The sequence below is a fragment of the Mesocricetus auratus genome, unplaced genomic scaffold (assembly GCF_017639785.1).
Source record: "Mesocricetus auratus isolate SY011 unplaced genomic scaffold, BCM_Maur_2.0 Super-Scaffold_100691, whole genome shotgun sequence".
In the NCBI taxonomy this organism is placed as follows: Eukaryota; Metazoa; Chordata; class Mammalia; order Rodentia; family Cricetidae; genus Mesocricetus; species Mesocricetus auratus.
Window position 1 is genome coordinate 17,694,360 of NW_024429267.1, and position 22,540 is coordinate 17,716,899.

At 45.7% G+C, this 22,540-nt stretch overlaps 1 protein-coding gene across 1 annotated transcript; it reads right to left on the reverse strand.

The window, feature by feature from the left end:
• Positions 1-7,634: 7,634 nt before the first annotated feature.
• On the reverse strand, positions 7,635-22,322 carry LOC110341562 (glutathione S-transferase A2). The gene is made up of 7 exons (XM_040740151.1): positions 22,168-22,322; positions 18,615-18,722; positions 13,550-13,601; positions 12,429-12,561; positions 11,409-11,550; positions 8,635-8,766; positions 7,635-7,868 (listed from the first exon to the last, which is right to left on the reverse strand). Exons 2-7 carry the CDS (start codon positions 18,699-18,701, stop codon positions 7,746-7,748), a joined length of 669 nt encoding a protein of 222 aa, XP_040596085.1. The 5' UTR covers positions 18,702-18,722; positions 22,168-22,322; the 3' UTR covers positions 7,635-7,745.
• Positions 22,323-22,540: the final 218 nt, after the last annotated feature.

The window sequence follows — 22,540 nt, forward strand, 5'->3', positions numbered from 1 at the left end:
GCCTGAGTGGATTAAGAGTTTTAACCAATGCCTGGGTGACCCTGATGCTGCTGCGCCTCAGACTCACGATCAGGTGAAGCTAAGCAATGGGCCAGGCAGAGATTTGACAAATTACACCCCTCTAGAGAGCATCTACTTAGGGACCCAGTTCCACACCTGGAAAGCACAGACAAGATCTTCTCTATGTGCATCAAATGCACAGCTCCCTTAACCAGCTGCAGCTGGCTGGTCCTAGGCTGAAAGACCTAGAGACTGTTAGATTGATGGGGTGGTGGTTTTCAGAACTCTCTGCCCCCGGCCTTCAGATGATGGAACTAGCTAGAGGGAATACAAACGGTGGGAAAAACTACCTTTTTAGACCCCCGAAAATAAAATGCCCTCTACTGGGATACATGAAGCCATTTACCTCGATTTCGTTTGCTCCGGAGATTGTAAGCTAGCGACACAATGAGAACCATTGCAAAATTCCTTAAATTTTCCACTCCGTGAATATACAGGACCACGCCACTTGTGTCAATTCTAACTATTATATTAACCATGTAGGTATCCTCGAAGTCCACCATCAATTCATTCTTCAATCCTGGGAAGGGAAGAGGATGCTCAGCCAGCAGCAGCAGCCCCAATCAATCCCCAGGAAGACAGCGGGTTAAGATGGGAGAAGTAATTCTAGGCCCCCAAGGAAAGGGACACTTCTGTGGGGCCCACCTAGACTTCGCTGACATCTTGTCTACCTTTCTAAGAGATGCTGGATCAGGGACCCACTGGGCCAGGGAATTTGGTAGCAATTACCAGACTGTGTTCAGCTGGATACAAGCTCCCATCATGCTCACCAAACAATCCCTTGAAGACCCACAACTCCAGGTGGACGGGCAGAAAGGCCACATGGGCATCGAAAGCTGGAGCTAGCCTGTGGAGATCATAAAAGGCCCTGAAATGTGTGTGAAAACCAGACAGCTTCCTTGCTCTGAAAGGAAGGGGCTTCAGAAGGTCCTGTCTGGCCCCACCTTCTTCTAAATGGTGCCTTCTGCCCTCTCCTTCCCATGCCTCCTCCCCTCAACACACCTATGGTCCCGGGCTCACTGGGTTATTGGTCAGTTTCTCATTTCTTTTCTTTCAGTCACTGCCCATTTACATTTGTTCCTGCATCTAAGATCCCTACAACACTACTCAATGCTCCAAAGTCTGGACATTGGCAAGGAGCCTTCTGCTGATGAATCAACCTTTTAGGGCTCTCTCTGACCAGGAACACCACATGCCAAGAATCTAGAGTCAGGGGAGGCTGCTGTCAACGGAACCCACACCTGCTCAGAGGATTCCCTTATCCCCAAAGGCTCCATAGTTTCATAGAGGTCCATCTCCACCTCCCGCATAATCTGTCCTGCAGTCCCAACGTTACACCTAACCTCAAGGGTCATACATTGAAGATCCTGGACACAGACCTCAGGTCTATTATGGTGAAATCCATGCAGCTAGATGTTGGCTGAAATCTAGATTGCCCAGGCGAGAAACCCTGAGGTGAAGGAACCTGTACGTGGGCTCAAGGCCTGAGTAGAGGCGCGAATGCAGGATTCTCTCTACTTGGGCATTCTAAATGCCCTGAGACAGCAGACACCTGGAGGAAGCCAATCAGCTTTCTCACAGGTGGATACCTCCCTGGCCTCCCTCTCCAGCCAAGCACACTCAACCCTACTTCTCTCTGTCCTGTGCGGCTGCTCTCTTGTGTCTTCCTGCCCACTCGGATCCAGGCTTCTCTTGTGTCTCTGACCACACCTGCTCGTGGTTGGTAGCCTGCCAGAGCAGAATGGGGTCTGTGAGTGATGGGGGGCCAGATCCAATCCTGATGCTTTGGAATCACCCTACCTTTTAGTCTGCTTCAGGCCCACCAGCCTCCAACACACCTATCGGAGCAAATACATTGGCACACCTGTGACTGTATTGCGCTCAAGTATCTGAGATACTCATGCGGGGGATGTTGTAGTCCCTGACATAGGACTGTGAATCCTGACATTAGCAGGAGACTTAAGTGTTGTCAGAACTCTTTCAAGCTGGAAGCTGTCAGGGAGGCGGTATGCAGAATACTGTCTGCTGAACCTTGGGTACAGTCCTGATTTGACCAGTTCCATGTGTGATCTTAGGCATTACTTTAGGAAACATGCGTTTTAGAGATCGAAAAGAAAATAAGAATTAGGGTGGCAAAGGGTGATCAAGAGTTGGAGCTAGGCATGAGTTACTGCTGAATTCCTTTTTGTTAGTGTCTCAGGACGGGGCTTTCTCTTTGGCCTAGGCATACTCAAACCTCATACCATGCGTGTGTACATGTATGTGAGTGTGTGTGTGTGTGTGTGTGTGTGTGTGTGTGCACGCATGCTGGTGTTGGAGCATATTTGTGGAGGTGAGGGGACAACTTATTGAGTTGGTTCTCTCATTCCAGCTTTAGTGAATCCCAGGGATCCACCTCAGGTCATCAGGACTGTGTGAAAAGTGCCTTACACACTGAGCCATCCCACTGGCCCTATAATAATCTTTTTTTTTTAAAGACAGATTTATTTTTATATGTGTGAGTGTTTGACTGCTACTTTGTGTACCACATACTCCCTGCAGTATGCAGGGAGGCCAGAAGAGGGCATCAGAGTCCCTTCTCCATGGAGATACAGGCAGTTTTGACTAGCTGCTGGGAACTTTAATCCAGTCCTCTGCAAGAGCATAAGTATTTTTAACCCCAGAGCCATCTCTCTACCCCTTATTAAAGCTATTTTAAGAAACAGCCTTCTTGAACTGAGACACAGACTTTCTCCATCCCTTTTTATTGTATTCCTTTTTCTTTTTTTCTTTTTTCTTTTTTTTTTTTTTGCTGCCAGAGAGTCAACCTAGAGCCTCATGTGATGCTGGACCCCGACCCCAAACCACATTTTCAAAGACTAGATGCTCTCCCACAGTTCTTGACACTGCATGGATGTGCAGGTCTAGCACCGCTGTTAAGGGTGCAGATCCAGGCCAAATTGTCTTCAGGAGTCTTTGGGGTCTGTCATTTGCTATATATTGCCGGCCTCTGTGTCTCACCGAACACCCTTCAGCCATCAGGCGAAGCCCTTGGGTGGCATCAACAGACCTCTAATTTCAAGAACTCAAAACCTAATATTGTCATCAGTTAATACTTATTTTTCTAGCAGAGTCTGTTTCGCTGCAGCTGCCTACCTGTTGTTCCTGCCAATTTATTTGAAAAAGTAAAAAGCCTTGAATGAAGAATTTCAGTTGTTCTGCGATTACAAAAATTCACATAACCCTTTCCATGTCAGAGCACGTTATTTGGGCAACCCAAATCCACGTAAGTGGGCCAAAGTAATTTATTCTGCATCGGCACTATTTGAAGTGGATAAGTTTAGCACTAGTGACTTTATCACTTGAGTCACCTGCTTTTCTTTGTGGAAGGAACGTGAATAATTTCACAGGCATTTGACCTAAGCAATTTTCGTTTGTGTTTGTTTTTCAAGACAGGGTTTCTCTGTAGCTGTGGAGCCTGTCCTGGAACTTGCTTTATAGACCAGGCTGGCCTCAAACTCACAGAGATTCTCCTGAGTGCTGGAACTAAAGATGTGTGCCACCAACCCCTGGCTGACCTAAGAAATTTTGGCTTTCTTTGAAACTAAAAGTGCATGAATAATTGGCCCAGATATACCATTATGATGTAACACTTCAAGATCACTATAAATTTTAAGACATTTTTGTAAGCCTTCATTCGAGTTTGTTTGTTTGTTTGTTTGTTTCACTTTTTGAGACGGTTTCTCTATAGCTTTGGAGGCGGAGGCTGTCCTGGAACTCACTTTGTAGACCTGGTTGGCCTCAAACTCACAGAGATCCGCCTGCCTCTACCTCCAAGTACTGGGATTAAAGGGGTGTGTCACCACTGCCCTGCCAGTTTAATGTCACTTACATAGATCTTTGATAAGGATTTCCTTCCAAAATAGGCTTAAAATGTTATTTCATTTGTATAACAATCAAATCATGATTAACATTAAAAAATACATGTTTTCTTTTCCAAAATTGTTAATATAAAAATGTTGGTGCTGAGCCGGGCGGTGGTGGTGCACGCCTTTAATCCCAGGACTCGGGAGGCAGAGGCAGGCGGATCTCTGTGAGTTCGAGGCCGGGCTGGACCAATAGCCTCCAAAACAATACAGAGAAACCCTGTCTTGTAAAAACCAAAAAAAAAAAATGTTGGTGCTGGAAAGATGGCTCAGTGGTTAAGAGCACAGACTGCTTTTCCAAAGGACCCAGGTTCAATTCTTAGCACCCACATGACAACTCACAACTATCTCTAACTCCAGTTCCAGGATATCTGACACCCTTACATAGATATACACACAAGGAAAACACCAATGTACATAAAATAAAATTATTTTAAAATGTTAAATGCAATGGGTTTTTTTATTAAGGCTGGGATACATATAAATGGATGCATATGTTTACTAAAGATCTTTGTGTTAAGTTTCCTTTTCATAATGAGGGATATAGGATATGTAATTCCCAATGAACAATAGCATTCAAAACCTTGGTTTACAAAAGTCTGTCATGTACATGATTATGTATATATGAGGAGGTCAGGAGGCAGGACAGGGTCTGGAAAACCTCTTTTTGTGGATCAGGAGCATGAGGGGGTGGCAGAGGTGACACACAGCCACCCACTCACCGCCTAGAATACTCAGGGATTTCAAAGCCTAGCCAGGTGCTCAGCAGAGGCTGGTGCGTGGCCACAGCTGGGGAATGGCCTCCAAGGCCTTGTTCTCATGGGCACCTCTCTGAGTGCCTCCTTCCTAGGCTCCTCCATCCTTTCCAGGACAGGGCTCTGCCTGCCCCCACCCCAGACCTGGCACTCCCCCATTCTCTACTACTGCACCTTGTGTTTGGTGTTAGGTCAAGCATCCTGTGGTTGCAGCGCTCTCTGAGAAATCAGCCACACACACACACACACACACACACACACACACCCCTCAGCTTTTCTTTCTGGATAGACAGGCAGTAAGAAAGTTTGCTTGTTGTGGCTGGGAAGTGGTCTCCCAGTCCCTGGCAGTGTGGAGCAAGCCCAGACACCTAGATCAAGGATAGTCATTGTGACAGCTATTCCTCATTGTCAGCTATGTCTGAAATGAACTAAAACCCAAGTGGCTGGAGATACCACTGAGGGTTCCCCCCCCCTAATAAAATAATTGAAGTGGGAAGGCCCACTTTAAATCCAGATGGCCTGAAGTAGGAAGATAGACCTTTAATTTGGCCTCAGCTCTGGGGGCTGCCCGTATAAAGGGTGTGAAAGAAACGAGCTTGCTCTCTCTGCCTGCTTGCTCTCCCCTTGCTAGCAAGTCTAGTCCCTCGGTGGTCTGTATGTGCCTATATATATCCTACTGGTCTATGGTTTTTGTTGTTGTTGTATCTTTTCCTGGCTTTGGTGTTTGGGTGATCCTGGCTTTGTAAAGGAGTTTGGAAGCGTTCCTTCTGTGTCTCTTTTTTGGAATGACTTGAGAAGTGTTGGTTGTAGGTCTCTGAAAGTCTGCGGAGTTCTGCTGTGGATCCGTCTGGACCTGGATATTTTTTAGCCAGAAGGCTTTCTATTACTGTCTCAACTCCCTTACTTGTAATCAGTTTGTTTATTAATCTCATCTTGCTTCAGTTTTGGTGGTTCAGATGTATCTAAGGATTTATTTCTTTTAGGTTTTCCACTTAATGGAGTTGTGGTGATCTGAATGTAATTGGCTCCCATAAGCTTATAGGGAGTGGCACTATTAGGAAGTGTGGCTTTGTTGGAGTAGGTATGGTCTTGTTGGCGGAAGTGTGTCACCATGGGGGTGGGCTTCAAGGACTTGTCTTATATGTTCCAGCCCTAGCCAGTGTCTCAGGGCACTTCCTGTTGCCTGCAATCAAGATGAAGGATCTCAGCTTCTCCAGCACCACATCGGTTAGGTGCCAAGGGCTACCATGATGATAACGGACTAAGCCTCTGAAACTGTAAGTCAGCCAATTAAATGTTTTCCTTTATAGGAGTTGCCATGGTTGTGGTGTCTCCTCACAGCTATAGAAACCCTAAGACAGGAGTATAGCATTATTTGTTTGTTTACTTGTTTTATGTGTATGAGTGTTTGCTTACATGTATGTCTGTGCACTGTGTTCATGCCTGGTATCTGTAGAGGCTGGAAGAAGGCACGGAATCCCCTGCAACTGTAGTTACAGATAGTTGTAAGCCAACGTGTGGATACTGGGAATCAAAGCCAGGTTCTCTGGAAGAATAGCCAGTGCTCTTAACTGCTGAGCTATCGGTTTTTGGTTTTTTGTGTGTTTCCTTTTCATCTTCTGAATTCCTGGTGTCTGTTGCAATGTTTCCCGGCTCCTCTGTTTTGATGACCGGGCTCTGCTTGACTTTTTTGTTGTTGTTGTTTAGTTTGGCTAAGAGTGTTACCAATCTTGTTTATTTTTTCAAAGAACCAGCTCTTAGAAGAATTGCTTCTTTGTACTGTGTTTGCCATTTTTATTTTATTAATTTCCGCCCCGATTTTAATATTTATTTCATTTTATTGACTTTGGATTTGGTGTGTTGTTTTCTAAACTCTTGATGTACATCAGTTTTTATTTGTGCAGCAGACTGACCTCTCAATAGAAATCTTTTTTTTTAAAGATTTATTTATTTATTACATAGACAGTGTTCTGCCTACAGGTCAGGCCAGAAGTGGGCACCAGACTGAACTGTAGATGGTTGTGAGCCACCATGTGCTTGCTGGGAATTGAACTCAGGATTCCTGGAAGAGCAGTCAGTGCTCTTAACCTCTGAGCCATCTCTCCAGCCCTCAATAGAAATCTTAATAATAATAAACTGTAAACATGAATGGCAGGAAGAGACTGAGTTAAACTCACCAGGAGAGCTCAGGATATACTTTGTATCTGGGTATTTATAAATGGAGGGGTAGCTCAGGATGCTTGACACTGGTCAAGATAGAAGCTGCTGCTCCTCCAGCCTAGGCCTGAAGGGGCAGACAGACTCAAGTGAGGGACCCAGGTCAGACTCAGCAAGAGGTAGCTGATGAGCCTCATGCCTGGGTCACAGGGGTATTGTGGAATAAAGGAACTGAAACAAACACACCAAGAGAGTCCATGGATATGGCTTCAGCCTGGGCTAGAGAGGCAGCTCAGGTAAGGGTCTTGGGTCAGACCAGTCAAGACAATTCAAGAATGTAGCTCCCACCTGGGCCTGGGCCTGGGCCTAGAGGGTAGCCTGGCTGGGTGAAGAAACTTGAGATTCTGGGTCAGAGTCAGGTGGCGGGTGTGAAAAGTTATATCTTGCTTGACCCTGGGCCTCCTGGAAGGACAGGAGGAGAGGACCTACTGTGAGTCACCAAGACAGCTCACAGATGCAGTACCTTCAAGGACCTCGAGGGGCAGCATAGGCAGACAGTGCTGACCTGGGATCCAGAGTTGGAGCTTCCTCCTGGGGTGTGTGTGTGTGTGTGTGTGTGTGTGTGTGTGTGTGTGTGTGTGTGTGTGTGTGTAGGGGACTGGTTTGCCTTTAATTCAAGTGTTTTTAGTTTGCCTTATTTTTTGTGTGACACCAGGAATCCCAGCTCACAGATTACACTTCAAACACACTAGCAGCATACAGTGTTCCTTCTTGTTTATTATTTCAAAATAGCCAGTATCCACAGTTGCTTCTCATTTTTGCAAAACATCAGAGACTGGTATCTGTGGGTTCCATCAATGCAGCTTTACTAAAACTTGAAAACCTTCCTTGCCTCTTCCAGTGCTTTCTCATCAGTGGGAGGCTTTCTCTGGCTGCCAGGCTGTAGGAACTTCTTCACATTGGGCAGGCTGCTGAGTCTGCTCTTCAGGGCCTGTAATCCAGAAAACGCAGCCTGAGAGTCAGAGCCGCTTGTGTGGACAGTCCAAAAAAATCTGAGCCCCTCCCAGAACACGACCACCTGCATCCTTGTCACAGCTCCAGTGTAGACACAGAGAGAATGACAAAACCATGAGCTAGAAACCATGGGTCAGCATAACCTCCCTTAAGACCTCCTGTGACATCAACACCTTCTCCTCAGGACACACCGTGTAGATCCTGTTTTGTGGGGCAGAGCACAGAGCACTGTGTCTCTCAGGTGTGAAAGAAAACTGAAGACACGAAGCTCTGAGTTGGAAATGGGGACAGAAATATCAAAGTCTAACCAGGAACGACTCACAGCCAGTTGTCACACTGGGATAGGGATGGGGTCCCTGGGGGTGGGAGACAGCATGGTGGGAGCTGTGGAGAGGGAAACAGAGTGCTGAGAAGTCAGAGCTGAGGACGGGGATGAGATGACAGACACCTGCTCACACAGAGAGTGCACAGACAGGACATGAGACGGGAGACGAAGGCCAGAAGCAGCCTGCAAAAAACAGTCCTGAGTCTGTCTCAGTGCAGAAGGGGAATATTCTCCTTGGGGTACCAGCCTGCAATCTCCATACAGCAAAAGATTACCTTCATGCCTAAAACCAGGGTCTTTATAGCTCAGTTTGGAGGCCCAAATGGGACCTCAGCAGCCCACAGGCCAACATTTTATTCTCAGAGGGGTGTGTGTGTGTGTGTGTGTGTGTGTGTGTGTGTGTCTGATGTGATCTCACCTTCACCAGGGGGAAAGGGGCCAGAAGACTGGAGTCAATCTCTTCAACATAGAGGAGAAGTTCCAGCAGGTGAATGTCCACCCTGCTCAGCCTGTTGCCAACAAGGTAGTCTTGTCCATGACTCTTCAACACCTGCAAAATCACAGGAGAAAGATCATGAAGACATAGAGTTGGGTTGGGGTCACTAATCTTTCCCAAGTCTCCCAAGGGGACAGTCTGCCTCTACTAAGATTCAAGTAAAGAACCATTAAAAGGCTTGTATATTGACCATGTATACTGACAAAAGAATTACCACATTGTGGTATTTTTGATGCAATTGGCCCACATAGTCTTATAGGGAGTGGCACTCTTAGGAGGTATGGCCTTGTTGGAGTGGTTATGGCCTTGTTGAAGGAAGTGTGTCACTGTGGGGGCAGGCTTTGAGGTTTCCTATGCTCAGATACCACCCAGTGAGTCAGTTGATTTCCTGTTGCCTGCAAGCCAAGATGGAGACAGCGCCATGTCTGCCTGCCGAGATGGAGACAGCACCATGTCTGCCTGCATGCGACATGTTCCCCACCATGATGACAATGGACTGAACCTCTCAAACTGTAAGCCAGCCAATCCAATTAAATGTTTTCTTTGTAAGAGTTGCCGTGGACATGGTGTCTCTTCACAGCAATGAAAACCCTAACTAAACTACACATTCAAAAGCAAACATAAGCCTCAAGTGTGACCAGGCGTTGGTGGCACAAGCCTTTAATCCCAGCACTGGGGAGCAGGCGGATCTCTGTGAGTTTGAGGTCAGCCTAGTCTACAGAGCGAGTTCCAGGACAGCCTCCAAAACAATGCAGAGAAACCCTGTCTTGAAAATCCAAAACAAACAAACAAAAAAAGCCTCAAGTGTGCTTCAGTACATAGTTCATTGTATACAAGGAGCTCATGGTTCTCAACAAGACATGATTTAAGTTGTGATGGTAGATAGTGTACCCTATGAGGCAGGTTCTTATCTGTCAGCACCATAAGCTACAGGGGGCTGTATGAGGATCTGATGGCTCCTAAAACCCTCACTGCTTCCATAGAGCAGAGGCAGCAGTGTGTGAACTTTCAGTGGGTGAATAAAAAAATAATGTGATGATTTATAACATAGATTTTACAGACAGGTGTTGTTAGAACATGGTCTAAGAATGGAGTCGTGTGAGGAGATTTCTGAGTGTTTGTAAGAAACTCCAAGAAACCAAGACAAAAGTCTTATGATCTCAGTTTCTTCAAAAATCATAGAATTGAAGCCAAATGGTTGATGGTTCACGCCTTAAACCCAGAACGTGGGAGGCAGAGGCAGGCTGATCTCTGTGAGTTCAAGACCAACCTGGTCTACAAGAGCTAGTTCCAGGACAGGCTCCAAAGCTACACAGGGAAACCCTGTCTCAAAAACAACAAAAAACAAAAACAAAAACAAAAAAACAACAACAATAAAGATTCCATACAATTGTTCTTGGATTATATTTCCCTGCCATTTTCAAGTATAGTGGATAGAGGTGAGTGTGCCGTCCGCACCACAAACAAGTCTGAGGTATCGGGAAATGAAAGACAAGATGTCCGGTTGTTTATGCTAAGAGAATGCATCTTCCGCCTTTATTACCAAGAGAATGCGTGTGTATGTGCCATGTCTGTTTATCTGCCTGTGTGTATGCCGTAAGGAGTGAGCAGCCGTATATACAGACTTGTAGCAGAGTGGAGAAACCCCAGGTGTGAGAACTCGTGTTTTCCTCATGCTAGATATTGATGATAGGTAGGCAAGGTCGGGCTGTAAGCCAGGACTAGAGAACAGGATGTACCTGTGGCTATCAGCTGATAAGCAATGCACAGAAATCCGTGGGGGCTGGGACCCAACAAGCAAGTCTATTTCAGATTATTCGTTACAACAGGTTATTGTTATTTGTTTGTATGCCTCGGTTTTGTCACTTTCCACTTGACCACTACATGCGGCTTGCTCTTGTGTCTGTACACTGTAAGCCTCAAAATAAAAATTGTCTGATGCTCTGAATAAAGTTGACTATTGCATGAGACATCAGTTTGCCTCCAGTCTCCCAGGTTGCATAGCCTCTAAGCAGTAAACAGGGTCTCTGAGGAGGATGCCCTTTTCCTATAGGATCAAAGCTTTTTCCTTACCTTTACTTGACAGAAGTTCAAGTAGTTCAAACTGTTCTTGATCTACGTCCAAAGAGAAGCCCTGACTGAGAGAGGCACTACATCTATGCTGACACACCTTCATTTGCTGAGTATGCATGTCTCTCCTCCCAAGTGGCGTCTGTGACTCCACTTCCTGCTGGTCAGTTTTCCTTAACATCTCTTCATCAACCTCCTCCCCTCCACCCTCCATCACTGTCCTTGTTCAGGAACTTCTCCATCTTTGAAGTACTATCATATTCTCCTGACAGCCAGTCACTCTCTGGGCCCCCTGTGTGATATTTCTCCATCTATCACTTTCTTCAGTTTGCTCTGGAATTGAAGCCCACTGTGCTCTGCAGGATCTAGGTCCATCTCTGGTGTGGGTCAGCCTTCCACAGATCAAGTTCTGGTTGTAGCCATGAACCCTGTTGAATGTGGACCACCTGAGTGGCATGACCATGCAGTGTTCCAACACAGGCCATTTTTATACAGTGCCCTGACAGACAGGGAGCTGCACAGGGAGGCTCGGGGAATGTCAGTGCTGCAGTGGCCTTTCTCTTGAGCCTCTGCCTTTCTCTTGTCCTTGGAACTCAGTGTCCCCAGACTTCAAAGAGCCTACTTACTTTTTCAAAGGCAGGCAAGTAACGGTTTTTGGTCCTGTCTTTTATCAAGGAAATCTTGGCTTCCTTTTGGTCTGGGGGTGTTATAACCAACTGCACAATCATTTCATTCAGATCTGCAATGCCCTCAGCATACATGTCAATCCTGAAAGACAAAATTATTTGAATGGTCAAGAGTTTTCAGAGATTCACTATTTTATATTTTAATCTGAGAATCTGAGAAATTTACACTGAAAGGTCATTGTAAAGTTATACCTTGTACTCCTCTTTCACCTATCACTGAATATCTTGACTGATTCCACCATGAGAGATTTATGAATGTTGCAGCTAGGAGAGTTTCCATGCAGGCACTAGTACAGCTGAGTCTCTGTTTCCCATGGATATATGGTTCCCACACCAGTGCTGCTGGCTGGCACCACATTTATGAATGAATGAAGAATTTGTCAAGCAGAGTGGGTCCCAGCAGGGGTGGTTCATTTAGCCTGGCTGCTTTAGTCCTGAATTAGATGCTTCAGCCAACCCTGGTCCTTGGAAGTCAGTCTCTCTAAGCCTCATTGAGTTGACCAGTTCATAGAACTGGGTGGAAATTCAGGGCATTGCTCTGCACTATTCCTATTCCTGGATGTGGGAAGCAGCTCCTTCACCCTTCCTTCCCTAGGACTCCTCCTCTAGCCTCAAGCCCTGTGTCCTTTGTCCTAAGCTGTTGGCTGGGGTCCAGTCACTGAAGCCTTGAGCACCTGGTGTCATGATTCTACCAAGCTCAGGGCCCTTGGCCCATCATGTTTGCAACTCTGTCTCTGAGCTGTGCTGGCAGCATCATGCTCTACAATATATAGTCACACTCATCTGAACCCACCCCATTTGCTCTTCCCTTTCCTCCACGGACTCCTCCATCCTTGTGTGTTTATACCCATAACCAGCCCCCTCCTAGACACAAACCCTGCCACTCTCTTGCTCATTGGTGGAGGAACCCAAGTCCTTCCTTTGTTTCCCCTTGGAGTAATAACAGGAAATATACCGTACAGGGCTCTCTCTTTCATGTCCTTCCCAGAGAGGTCATATTTGGTGGCAATGTAGTTGAGAATGGCTCTGGTCTGTACCAACGTCATCCCGTCAATCTCCACCATAGGCACTTGCTCAAACATCAACTTCCCATCTTTGAAAGAAGAAAGGAGAATGGTCTGTGAGGTGTCCAAGTCTCACTTCCCAGGACCAGAAAAGCTGTATTGAAATTTCTGATCATGCAAAGGAAAGATAATGATTGGCTGCCATTATCTCAAGTAAAATCCTAATTACTTCTCGCTTCCGTTTCTTCTTTGTCTCTCCTCACCTCTGTTGAATTTATAACTTCCCTCATTCATCTTTATCCTATCCAGATACATATTATATCTCTCACGCATGCTTTTGTGTTCAATTCATGTCCCTGAATATATTTGGAAGGAGAGGAGGGACAGCAGAGAGTCACCATGCAAACAGAGGTAAGTAGGAAATTTGAAGGTCTAGTCACGTTGGTGACGTTATGATGCTGTGTGACAGGTTCCTATGTGGTAAGCCACCATGAATTCCTCAAGCCTGTATTTGTTGGGGGATAGTAACTCATCCATAGGTATAATAAAAATTCTCAGGAAAGCCGGGCGTTGGTGGCGCACGCCTTTAATCCCAGCACTTGGGAGGCAGAGGCAGGCGGATCACTGTGAGTTCGAGACCAGCCTGGTCTACCGAGCGAGTTCCAGGACAGCCTCCAAAGCCACAGGGAAACCCTGTCTCGAAAAACCAAAAAAAAAAAAAAAAAAAAAAAAAAATTCTCAGGAAAAATCAACCCGGCTCTTCTCCAGCCATGATTTAATTAACAGTTTGTGTGGTTGTAGGGTAGTGTATGTGAAAACACTGACTGAATGAGTGAGTGAGCCTGACTGAGATAGCTCACTCTGGTATAGAAAGAATAGAAAATGTTAACTAGCCACTTGGCAAATTTTTGGAGAAAACCAACTTCCTACACTTATCACTGTTTCCATTTTCATGTTACTCAAGGAGCCCCGCCACCTACATCACATCACTCTGCCACTCTTGACTGTCCCCACCCACTGCCCACCAACAGCCCCGTCTGGTAAACCTATTGAGGACATACAGATACTTAGTGTTACCTTTTTTTAACTTTTCCAAATCTTCTGGACGTTCTATAATCTTCTCTTCAAACTGAAAGCAGAAAAGGTAAATGTGTTCTCACTAGATTATGCTGTATCATTGTAGATTTTTTGAATTTGAGTGGTTCCTGTCTGGTAGTACATTTGCAGAAGTTAAAACTTGCTGTAGATACGAAGGAGTCTGATCATGGCCACTTGTGAGTTCAGATTAGATCCATCCTCAAAAGGGCGTTGATGACAAGAAAGCTGGCCATTCTTGTAGTGTTCCTGCCCCCTGACCCCGCTATATCATGCTGAAGTTCTAAGAAGGCCATTCTTGTAGTGTTCCTGCCTCCTGACCCCGCTATATCATGCTGAAGTTCTAAGAAGGCCATTCTTGTAGTGTTCCTGCCTCCTGACCCCGCTATATCATGCTGAAGTTCTAAGAAGGGAGTCAGTCACTGGAGGGCCAGCACTGGGAAACTGACTGTTGAGGTTTTGGGCTCTCAGGAAAACCTGTTGACACCAATGAGAACAGATAGAAGTTTCTGTGTCTCCATCATGCCATTTGGTGTGGGCCGGTGATCATCTACATTTCTTATTTTCATGATATTTTATTAAGAAGAGGCCTATTTTGCTGATTCTCTTTTCTTACTATTTTATTTAAATAACTTTTTTTCATTTATTTTACATACCAACCTCAGTTTCCCCTCCCTCCTCTCCTCTGGTTGCCTCTCTTTCCCTGCTTCCCATCCCCACCCACCCCCTTTACTCCTCCTCCATTCATAAAGCACTGGGCCTCCCACAGGCTTGAACAAAGCCTGGGACATCAAGTTGAGGCAGGACTGAGCTCCTCCCATGGCATCAAGGCTGGGCAACTAATCCAGCCTGTGGAACAGGTTCTCAAAGTCAGCTAAGTGCCAGGGACAGGTCCTGATCTCACTTACAAGCCTTACAAGGAGACCAAGCTAGACAACTGTCACACACATGCAGAGGGCCTGGGTCGTTCTGTGGAGGCTCCCTAACTGTTAGTCCAGGTACTTCTCAACTGTAAACTGAGGATATATGGCATCATGGAAACATGTCAGGGATAGTAGTAGACTAACTCTTACATTGTCCTTTATATAAGTAAGCAAAATGTAATCCTTATTAGAGAAGGATTTCTTTTTATTCACATCCTTTTCTTTATTTGTCTCTGCCTTTGTCTTTGGATTCACTTTGGCAGTTCTGCCTGGATGGCTCTATATCAGCCAGTATTCAATCATATTCTTTTCATCTTCGTATATTGTGCTTTTGCATTTGCTGGCTCCATTTCAATATCCTCCAAACAGCTGTCTGTCAATTGTTCCCTGCCAGTTTGACATCTTCTATGTACAAGCACCAATACTGAGTACAGCTTAAGGTTATTGGTTGTATTCAGAATTGTAGTGACCAGTCTCCCCATTTTAGAAGCCATTACATGACCTTGTTGCTCCTGTCCTGGTCACTAGGAGGTCAGATGCCCTTGTGCAAGGAACCAATCAGAAGTTAGCTGGTGGGGCTGTGCTTTACGACTCTGGGTGTGCTTTACAGACAAGTGCACAACAGTGACTAGCAGAGCATAGCAACCGCCCTGGGAGGACCACCCAAACCTGGAAGCGCACCAATCCTGAGACTGTCTCATACCACTAGACACTCCCCTTAAGATCCCTGCCTCGAGGTTGCTCGGGGTCTTTCTCCAGCCAACTGCTATGGTGGAGGGGTGAAGGGCCGAAGCTGATGGGTTTAGCTTGTTAAATAACTTTAATAAAATACTCTTTGCTTTCGCATCGAAATGGACCTGTTGGTGACTTTGGGGTTCAGAATTTGGGCACAACAGAATATATCTCCTTTCTCAATATCAGCCTCTGAAGTGTCTACATAGCTTAAAAATCTTTGCATATTTTAATAGTCTTCTCTCAATTCTGAGACTTGAAAAATGTATTTCCAATATTTTAAAGTCCAGTTATAAACATTTTTCTGGATCTTTTTTAAAACTCTTGTTTTTTTTTTATGTGCGTGAGTATTTGCCTGAATGTATGTCTGTGCACCACACTCATGACTGGTGCCCTCAGATGCCACAGCTCAGTGGGTCTTCTGAAACTAGAATTATAGATCGGTGTGAGCCACTGTGTGGGTGCTGGGAATTGAACTTGGGTCCTCTGGAAGAGCAGTCAATGCTTTAAAATTCTCAGGTCATTGTTCTCCCCATCTATATCTTTCAATTTTATATCTTGGGGCTGAAGAAAACAATTCAGGGGCTAAGAGTACTGACTGCTCTTCAGGAGGATCTAGGTTCAATTCCAGGGGTCTGTAACTCCAGTTCCAGGGGATCCAATGCCTCTTACATCCTCCTTGGGCACTGCGCGCACGCGCGCGCGCACGCGCACACACACACACACACACACACACACACACACGGTGCACCACACATCCATTCAGAAAAAAATCACATACACATAAAATACAAATTTTAAATTCAATTTATATACACATTGTTAGTGAAATCCGTTTGACTGTCACCATCTTTGGGGAACAACCCAGTTGCCCCTTCTTTCCATTCTCCACATCCTGCAAAAACACACAATCGGTGGGTTTTACACCCTCCACTACATTTGCAAGCATCTTTGCCACACACAGTCATTTAATTGTCTGATCAAATACCATGTTTCCTGAAGGGACCAGACCCTCACTCAGCCCCCTGTTTTGGCAGCCATGACAGGCTTCAAAAAAAGACCCAGCAAGAGGTAGGCCTCTGACTCAGCAAAATGTGCTAAGCTTCCTGACCTTGCCCCTCCTCCCAGTCACAAGGAGGTCAGATACACTCCACATGGCAAGGAACCAGTCAGAAGTTAGCCTGAAGGCTCTGGGCATGCTTTACAGCACTTTTCATTAAAAGAAGCCTAACAGTGACTTGCAGAGCATAGCAATTGCCCTGGGAGGGCCTATAGGCCATAGCAACCAGTCAACCAATCAACACAGGACAGGTCGCCCAAGCCCAGAAAGGAAAGCAATCCTGATACTGTTGCGAACCCCTAGACACTCTTGTTACTCTGCATAAACTCCCTGCCTTGGAGTTTCATCCAGCCCTTCCCACTCCACCCTCAGTGATGAACAGACAGGGGCCCGAGTTAATGCAGTTAACCCTTAAACAACAATAAAGACTCTGTGCTTTAGCATCAAAATGGGTTTCTGGTGATTTTGGGGTTCAGAATTTGGGCACATTACCCACCGAAAGGAATATTTAAAATTGTTGGGTTAAGAAATGGAAACCCAGTCTACGGCCATACCACCCTGAATGCGCCCGATCTCGTCTGATCTCGGAAGAAATGGAAACCCAGCCATGAGGTGGTGGCACACGCCTTTAATCCCAGCCCTCGGGAGGCAGAGGCAGGCAGATTTCTGTGAGTTCGAGGCCAGCCTGGTCTACAGAGCAAATTCCAGGACAGCCTCCAAAACAACAATACAGAGAAACCCTGTCTCGAAAAACCAAAAAAAAAAAAAAAAGAAAGAAAGAAAGAAAGAAAAAAAGAAATGAAAACCCATGCTCAATAATCCCTCTCAATCATGCTATAATTGGTACACCTTTACCATTCTGATCTGAGAAGTCTCAGCACTAATCATAAAGTTCTTAATAATGCAATTGAAAGGATATCCTTTAAAACTGAGAGATGTCCCAGGTATAGATCAGGTGCCTTTTCCTCTCATATACACAGTACAGTATGGGCATTTTCTGCAGCATGGGGAACACTATCTACAACCAATTCTAAAATCAGATGAATCCATCCTCTATGACGTTTACTTTCAAAACAGAACTGTAGGTTCCGGGTGTTGAAAGGTTTTATTGAAGGACAGACGAGGCATTCCTACAGTGAACTGGTGTGAATAGGAAGAGATTAACCCAGTGACACCTCTAGAGGCGTCAGCACTAAAGCCTAATGGAATTTCCTGCTCAAGGGCTGGATGGGAAACAAGCTCAGACTGCTGCTGCCTCACTCACTTGGGCCAACACACACTTACCTGAGAACCCTTAGACACGGGGGCCACCTGAGGAAGGGACCTCTGTCTTACTCACCGCCCACACCCTCCCGACTAGTCCTGGGCCTGGCGTTTGACAGTCTCTTCAGACTGATTACTGAGTACTGCTCTGTGTTGAAATGCGTTTTGTTAAAACCCTGTCAGGCCTCCTATTTGTGGTGCATATTTAAAAACCAACTCTATTGACTATTTAGTACAGTTTACTCTTTTATTGTTTTTTTTTTCTATTATCTTCAAGAAGGAGTCTGTGTGTGTGTGTGTGTGTGTGTGTGTGTGTGTGTGTGTGTGTGTGTGTGTATGCTTGGTAATCAGAGGCATGGGAACCCTATGAGGCTAGATAGAGTAACAGGCAGTTGTGAGCAGCCTGGGTGGGTCCTCTGCAAGACCAGTATGGGAGTTTCACCACTGAGCCATCCCTTCAGCCTTCTGTCCCTTTGAAACCATCTCTATCATGGAACTTTCTGGTTCTGTGCTGTAAAACTACACACAAGATGTGAAGATCCTCCATCCATCCATCTTCAGCTCCAATAACCACCAGCTAAAGTCCACCCTGTTCACCTCTGTGCACATCTTCTCTGTGACGCTGACCTTAATGTCAGACAGACCTGAGGCGTCACATGTCCCCATCGCAAACACTTTCCTGTGAATGTCCAAAGGTAAGTGCTCTTTTTAAATATCAGTGTCATACCTAAAACCACAATCATAACATAATCTGCAATAGTGAATTAGTACTGCCTAGTAATAAATATTTAAGTTTCTATTCCTATATATCAACTCCAATAAGGAATAAATCAAGTCAGTAATTATTTGATTTTTTTTCTCCTGAAAACACGTGTTAATGTGAATGTGTTCTTTGGTAGAGAGTGCAGTAAGATCTTCAATGGTGCAAATCAGTCCATCTCCTTCTCTATACATGAAGATTACCATTTAACACAAAGCTGTGTGCAGATTTCCTGGTGTGGAGTCTCTCAGCTTAGATGTATTTTAAACTCACTTTAGGTCCAGTCCAGAAGAGCAGTGCACAACCTACCTCCACCCCTGCTGCAGCCAGGAGCCACCTGATGCACTCCATTCTGCCCCTGGCATTGAAATAGTGAAGCACAGGCTTCCCAGACATGGCGGCAACTGTGTCTCACTGCTGTGGATGAGAAAGCAGAGACATCAGCCCCAGGGAGACTGCTTTGGGATGTGCTTAGCAATGCAACACTGGAGAAGTGTAGTCTGCCTTCATGGACGGCTTGCAGGGAGCCAGAAAGGTCCTATGGGCTAATTTCTCCCCCATCAGTGACCACCAACCTGTGCTTGCACCAAACAGGTCTCAGCTGGCCTTCACCTTGAGAGCACAGCCTGAGCAGCCCAGATCCCACAGTGAATGAAGAAGGACCTGGGGGCTTTGGAAAGCAGAGGCACCATGGAGGGGATGAGACAAAGTCCTCCCCAGTCCTTCACTCCTGGGATGCTCAGTTCAGAGGCTTTTGATAGCTTCGAGTCTCCCTGGCTGTGACAAACCCTCGTTCTCCCCACAGGGGAAGGGCTCATCTCTTGGTCGCAGTTCTGTTTCCCCTGCTAGACTGGATGCTGTTCTATGGCTCAGAAGGAGAGACGCTGATGAGTTAACAATATCACAGGAAGTAACTGCCTTTGGAGCCCACCACTTAGTGGGCAGTGGCTCATTTGAACGCCATCCAATCACCACAAGGCTTATCGGTGAGGAGCCATCCCTGCTGCAGGTTTACAGGAGAGAGAGACGAGCATAAAGGACATGATGAGGAAACCCTGAGCTTACTTCTTGCACAGTGGCACAACATGCTGGGTCCTTGCTCTTCAGTGACTGTAAAGTCAACATCATGGGTCATGGGTAGTGATATGATAGGAAATTTCAGAGTCTGTCTTTTAAAAGAGGTTGTATTTTCATTTTTAAGTGTGGGGGGGTATAAACTACACATAGATACAGTGGCTACAAAGACTAGAAAGGCCTTCAGATTCTCTAGAGCAGGAACTAAATTGCTCTGAGCAGCCAAGTATGAATATTAGGAACTGAACTCCTGTCCTTTGGAAGAGCAGCATGTGCTGGTAACCACTATGCCATTCCTAAAGCTCCCTATTGTGTTTCTTGAGTGGAAAATGTAGGTACTCGGGAGTAAGACTTTAAATGTAGCTACATTTTGTGCATCTGCACGTGACTTGGCACTCAGGGCTGGCACAAGATGTAAGAAGTGAGTGTTACTGGAACTAATCATCATAAAAGCCTGGCAGTTCTCAGTTGCTGTTTCAAGGCTACTCTACACTGTTAATTTGGACCAAGTGATTCTTTAGTTCTGTGAAGCTATCCTGGGCAATGTAGTTTATTAACTAAGTAGCCTCCAAGAGACTGTCTTCTAACCCTAGTCAAAACAAGGCAAAGCACCTCTAGATCTTGCCAAATGTTCTTTAGGGGGCATGTTCCCCTCTGCTGAGACAACTGCTCTAATTTCTACCTAGGAATAAAGTACAGAAAAGATAATCATGGCTGGGAATCCAGCATGGGACTGATCAAGACCCCCTGAATGTGGGTGTCAGTGAGGAGGCCTAGGTAATCTATTGAGCTTTAGGAAGTAGATCAGTATTTATCCCAGGTATAGAAATGGACTTTGGGCTCCCATCCAACAATGAGAGATGCACTCTCACCCTGGACTCTTGGGGGAGGGTCTAGGCCCTGACATGGATGAAATGACAGACTATGGACACCCCCATGGACGGCCTCACCCTCCCTGGGGAAATGAGGGGATATTGGAGGGGTTGGTGGGAGGGCACGGGAGGAGGGGAGGGAAAGGGAGAGGGACCTGGAACTGACTTGTGAAGCACCCTTGTTTCTAATTTAAATTTAAATTTAAAAATAAAATATAAAAAAGAAAAGATAATCATACACAATCACCAGGCAAGTTCAGCAGTAGCGTCAGAGAGGACCTATGAGGGCTGTGATTGTAAAATTTACAAGATCCGTGAAAAGCCAGGATGAGTTCAATCACTCAGACTTAGAGGGACAGTTTCAGTTATATATTTACAGACAGCTGTGTTTTAATCGTTTACTTATTTTTTGGCCTGTCTGTGATGTGGGCACATGCTGGACACTAAGTACACAGAGAGAATAGAGAGCAACTTGGAATCAGCTCTGTCTTGTCACCATGTTTCAGTCCATCAGCCTTGGCAGTCAGAACTCTTGCCTTGAACTATCTCACTGGTCTTTATTATTATTTTTTTTCAAGACTTGTGACATGCCACATCTCTTGGTGACAACATTTAGCATTTTTAGGCAAAGAGAATCTACGCTGTTTGAGACGCACAAACACAAGGAGCCAAATAGAAAATTCCTCTGGAACCACAAGTGTCAAGTGTCAGTCCCAGTTTACCTCCAGACCTCCAGGTAGGAAATGGCTAATGTACTCTGTGCAGGCTGCAGCTGCCGCTGGTCTCAGCCTCGGAGCAAATCTCCTCTCACCACATTTATATCTCAAAGCCCGTGTGACTAGACTCTTAGACGTAAAGCAGTTTATCTGTGCCCTCTCAACCCACGTTCTTCTACTTTTTCTTTAACTGCCCTCTCTCTGATTTATACACCAATGTAATTCTACATCTAAAGGAGTGTTATCGAAGCTTCATGGTCACTAGACAGTTTTCATGGCTGGAAGAGAACTCATTTGGGCTTTGATCTACATAGGCTGAAATCCTGTTCAGACCGCAGACTTAGGGACCTATTAACAGAAGAGCAGACTGTGCATATTATCAGCCCTGAGAGTTCAACAAAAGCACTATCACCTCAGCCAGTTTAAGCCACGACTCTTGGTGAGAAACCTTGTGGCCGCTTCTGCCCAGGTGATCTCTGCCTGCAAGGGCAGCATCACCCAGTCTCAGCCCTCAGTTGCTGGCCTCTCTGCTCTCGGGTTACAACTGCTGCTCATGGACACCTGGCAGCTGATACAGCACATTACAAACCTCTGATGGTTCACAAGTGAGAGGAATCTGCAAGGTCTCTGTGAGCTTGGCACACGCAATTCAACAGAAGAACGCTATTGATCTTCGGGGTGCCTGGGAGGACAATCCAGGTCTACTCCTCACCATCCTAAATCCATGCATTCAGATTTCCTTGCAAATATGCTAACCCCCACCTTTTGCTAAGTGACACTGAAGGAGGAAGGAGGAGGGAACACAGAGAAGCAGAAGGAGAAAAAAGAGGAGAAGAGGGAAGGAAGAGAAGGGAAGATTGCAGACCAGGACAGAGGAAGGAGGGAGGAAAGGGGAAGGAGGAATGGAGGAGAGAGAGAGACAGACAGAGGAAGGACAGAAAGACAGAAGGAAAAGAGGAGGAGAAACAGCTTGTTACTCAATGTTCAATCACAAAATCATTCATATGAACCAGAACCAAGTGCAGATAAAAACAATGGTAATTGGCAGTGAATCAGATCAAAGTATACTATCACATAAGAGGAAATTACATAAGAAAGGCAGTTACTATGTACCATTAATTAGCACATGCTAAATTCAGCACTGAAAAGCTGTTTCCCAGTGATGCAGACATTGGAACAAGTTATAAAGAGAGAACTGACCTAGTGAGAGTCCAGGCTTCTTCTCTCCTCAGCTCCTCAACCCCAGTCCAGATGAGTGTGGAAGCCACTTTAATAAGATGACCGTTCTTACCAAGGGGGTGGGGACCAACAGGGTACAGCCACTCCCACAGACTCCCAGAGTTCAAGATTCTGGAGTTTCATGCTAGACTAAACCTTACAAATCAGGGGAGGGACCTACGAGGCTCCACCCCTCCCTGGAGATCTGGAGTCCTGTAATGTGTTTCCTGCAGTCCTGTAAATAGCCTTCATACATACTTCCATAAACAGCTCTGTAGGAACTCAGCATCCGTCTATCTCTCTTCCGCATACACACAGAAACATAAACTCACATAGATGGGGTGGAGGGATGGGA

What these genes read in the sequence shown, in the direction of transcription:
- LOC110341562 (XM_040740151.1), bottom strand. Translation starts at nt 18,701, where the DNA reads ATGTCTGGGAAGCCTGTGCTTCACTATTTCAATGCCAGGGGCAGAATG. An exon ending in TGGCTGCAGCAGGGGTGGAG is followed by an intron (nt 13,602 to 18,614) that starts GTAGGTTGTGCA and finishes TTCTGCTTTCAG; the next exon opens with TTTGAAGAGAAGATTATAGA. An exon ending in TTTGGAAAAGTTAAAAAAAG is followed by an intron (nt 12,562 to 13,549) that starts GTAACACTAAGT and finishes CTTCTTTCAAAG; the next exon opens with ATGGGAAGTTGATGTTTGAG.